At 42.7% G+C, this 3,339-nt stretch overlaps 1 protein-coding gene across 7 annotated transcripts in view; it reads left to right on the forward strand.

Moving 5' to 3' along the window:
* LOC104327122 (rap1 GTPase-activating protein 1) overlaps positions 1-3,339 on the forward strand; it is a 49,916-nt gene that overhangs the window by 44,507 nt on the left and 2,070 nt on the right. For 6 of the 7 annotated variants that reach the window (XM_075438912.1, XM_075438897.1, XM_075438904.1 and 3 more), the window contains 2 exons: positions 1,103-1,188; positions 1,342-1,411. In XM_075438912.1, the coding sequence (XP_075295027.1) occupies positions 1,103-1,188; positions 1,342-1,365 (110 nt within the window). In that variant the 3' untranslated portion in view covers positions 1,366-1,411. Of the gene's footprint in view, positions 1-1,102; positions 1,189-1,341; positions 1,417-3,339 lie in introns of those variants that run through there. The other variant, XM_075438940.1, reaches the window with a different exon arrangement.

Here is a 3,339-nt window from a genome sequence, read left to right on the forward strand (position 1 = left end):
TTACCATCTTACTGCAGGAATCCCTCATTAGCTGAATTTAAGGCCTTCTTAACTCTCCTAATTGAATGATGTATGCCATCAAAGTAATTCATATGTTCCTTCTCCGCTCTTAGCACATTCCACACTGACACCAACTCTTTAATTCAAACTCCTTCCATTTTCCTCAGATTCAAAGAAAAGAGTTGTAGTACAGATTTACTGTTGCAATACAGTTATGCATAAACTCCCAGAAACTACACTATTTATGAAATGACATTTAATAATTTTAAACCATCCTTAGTACATAGGATGGAGGGTCACCTAAGGATGAATTAGAATGGTATAAGAAAGAGGGCTGTTATGTTAAAGACATCATACTCATTTCTTGTTAAATATGTATGGTGAATATAAGATCAGTAAAGAAAGCAAAAGAATATTTTAAGTTTGTGAATTTTGCAAAATATTTCATCCCTGTTTTTGCCATGGTATTGATACGAGACAATAGATAAATTCCTTAAACCTTGAGGTCAGATGTGGGAATCGCAAGTGAGGGGGCAGAGGGAGAAGAAGGGAGAGAAACGCGGTGAGAGTGTAAGAGTAGACTCTGCTTCACAAAGTGTATTCTTAAGGATAAGGCATTCGGGTTGCACAGATGTATTCAGTAATGGCATTTCTTAGCTCGGCTGTGTGATGCTGTCACCTATTGGAACCTGCTGTATTATTTTAAACTATTTTTTGTAAATTGAAAACGGGACTGATTGAAACAGTTGGGAAGATTGGAGAATGCCTTTATTACTCATTGGATAGCTATAGACATAGCTTCTTTAGGCAAGACGCTATAGCCAGAACAGCAGTGGCATTGAAACACAGTCTGGAATTAGTGGCCAATGATTTTTTTGAATGAAGGGAAAGCCAGGTAGTCACTTTCCTCATGTTTCAAGCTGGAATGAGAAGTAGGTCATGGTAACATTGGTCAAGTTGGGTGTAGATACATTCTTTTTGCTTTTACCTGTGGATGAGCCACAGATGTGTGAAAAGTTTGGGTTAAAACTAGCTACGTGTGCAGCTCCTGGGATACCCTCTTGATTATTTCTTTATTGTTCTGTGCTTGGTTCCCTTCTAGGAAGCAGGTTGCTTCCTTCCAGCAGTGTTGCTGGCTCCACTGGAAAAGGAAAAGGCAGCAAAGCAGATGCTCAGCACCATAATCCAGTAAGTGCTTTAATAAAATGTTCCCTTCTCACTTGCACAGATAAGGATGGGAGAAAAGAGAGACTTAATTGAGGAGGCTTTGCTTGCTGAGGGTTGAAAGGACAGTAAGAAGGTGCTTGCAGGGAAACGTTAAAGAACTGCCTTGTTCTGCAGGCCTCCATTTTGTGCTGCGTGTGAGGTTGCCACTGCAGGACTGTTGGTGCGCACTGGCTGAGGAGCACAGGTAATGGACACCATAGGTGCATCAGGGTGGAGGCAGGCCCTTGGGCCATCCTTGGCCCCACTGAAAGAGCGCAGCAAGTATTGTATGGCTTCACAGTAAACAGAGTTAATCTTGTGCCTTCTTCCCCAAATGATCTGCCATGGCCAGCTGACGGTCCTGTTTAACCTACCTATGATCTGCTTTTCTTGGTTGCCTACTCCCTCTCAGTGAACAGCATTTCCTACTGAGACCCCTCTCTGTGCCCTAATTCATGCTCAGTTTTATTCTCTTTTTCTTTTGTTGTTCGGTTTCCTTTGCTCAGATGCCATATAGCTTTCTCTGCACCTATCCTCTCCATCCTATGGTTTCATTATTTTACTGAACCACTTTCTTTTGCTGATTTTGTGACTTTGTGCCTGTCTCTACACTTGCTTGTTTGCTTTCAGCCTAGCATTGGTGGGACCTACTTCCCCATGCCAGTTTCACAGCTTTTCCAGACATGGCAAGTGGGGCTGGATCTCCTGGTGAGGTCTGTAATAGAGCAAAGGGGAACACAACTCCACGTTTGTTACCTGGAGTTCAGAGTCCAGTTTTTCCTGTGTCGCTGAGAGCCTCTCTTTTGGCTCAAAGTCCCTCTCCTAGCCCAGTATCTTCTCAGGCTTGACAGCTAAAGAGCATGCTGCCTTGGAAGTGATGTGAGGCTCTCAGGAACTAGTTTGGTATATAACTAAGCAAAAGAGGTATCATCTTTATGGAAGAAAATTATTCTAGCTATTCCTAAATAGCTGACAGTTCTTATTGCTGCTTAGCATCTACCCTTGTGCCTGGTAAAAAGCCACAGCAGTTTAGATCCTCAGTGTTTTTTCAAGTAATGCTCCACTTTTAGCTGCCTTGCCACCTGGTGGCAGTCGGAGCAGTCACACAGTTCAAGTCCATGTAGTGGTGGCCAGTGGTGTCGCAGCAGACTGACATTTACAGACAGATCAGAAAGCGAAGCCAGGTAACGAAGCTGTTACTCAGCGCAGTCTACTTCAGTGCACGCTAAGCCCAAGATAAGTCCTGAGAATGACAGTATAGCTGCCAGCCACTGTTTTCTAGGTTGATCACCAGAGTGTCTGCCAAGAGATTGTGCTTACAATAAGGCCTCCATAAAGCAGGAGTAAGGTTGTCTAAACAAGACATAGAACTTCCTCAAAGCTCTGCTCCAGAACAGGCAACTCTGCTCAAAGTAGCTATACAGTCAGAATTGCAAGAACATCCATACTCACTGACACAAATGCAAAGGCTGTAACCACTTACTAGTGGTCATCACAGGCAATAAACGATGTAAGGAAAATCCAGAGTTTGGATTTTCCTTATCTCAGCAGTGTTTAAGTACTATTTTAGTACCTAAGGCTTTGAGCATTTCATTTCCACTGAGTTCAAGTGGGTCTAAGGACCTTTACGATAATTTTGGGAAATACACAGCAGTCTGTAAGATCCAACTCATTTGGTCCATCTGTCACATCAACAACATTGTCACAAAGGCCATTTTATTCGTCAAGCTGGTTCAAAGGACAAAGTTTCATGAGACCCTGGCCTTCACCGTGAGATTATTTCAACATGCTCCCGGCATTCTCCCCACCTTCCCACCAGAGTTCATTACCTCCCATTTTGCTCATTTCTGAGACAGCATTGCCTATGGCAGTGGCCCCAGCTCACTGGGGTGATCTGGCTTAAAGTGATGTTTCAGTCATTCCATGTTTATCACAATCTTAGAATTGCTTTGATAGCACAAACTGGAGACTAGTAAATTTCAGGGGGGATATGGTAAAAAATTTCTTTAACATGACATGAGTCAAGGGACTCAAAGAAACCTATGGCATTCACATACATGGTAATTTCCCTGTCATTCTCACTCCTAAATGAACGTAGCCTCTTATATCTCACAAAGATTTCCTTAATTCCAG

The sequence above is a fragment of the Opisthocomus hoazin genome, chromosome 1, assembly GCF_030867145.1.
Source record: "Opisthocomus hoazin isolate bOpiHoa1 chromosome 1, bOpiHoa1.hap1, whole genome shotgun sequence".
NCBI classification, from domain to species: domain Eukaryota; kingdom Metazoa; phylum Chordata; class Aves; order Opisthocomiformes; family Opisthocomidae; genus Opisthocomus; species Opisthocomus hoazin.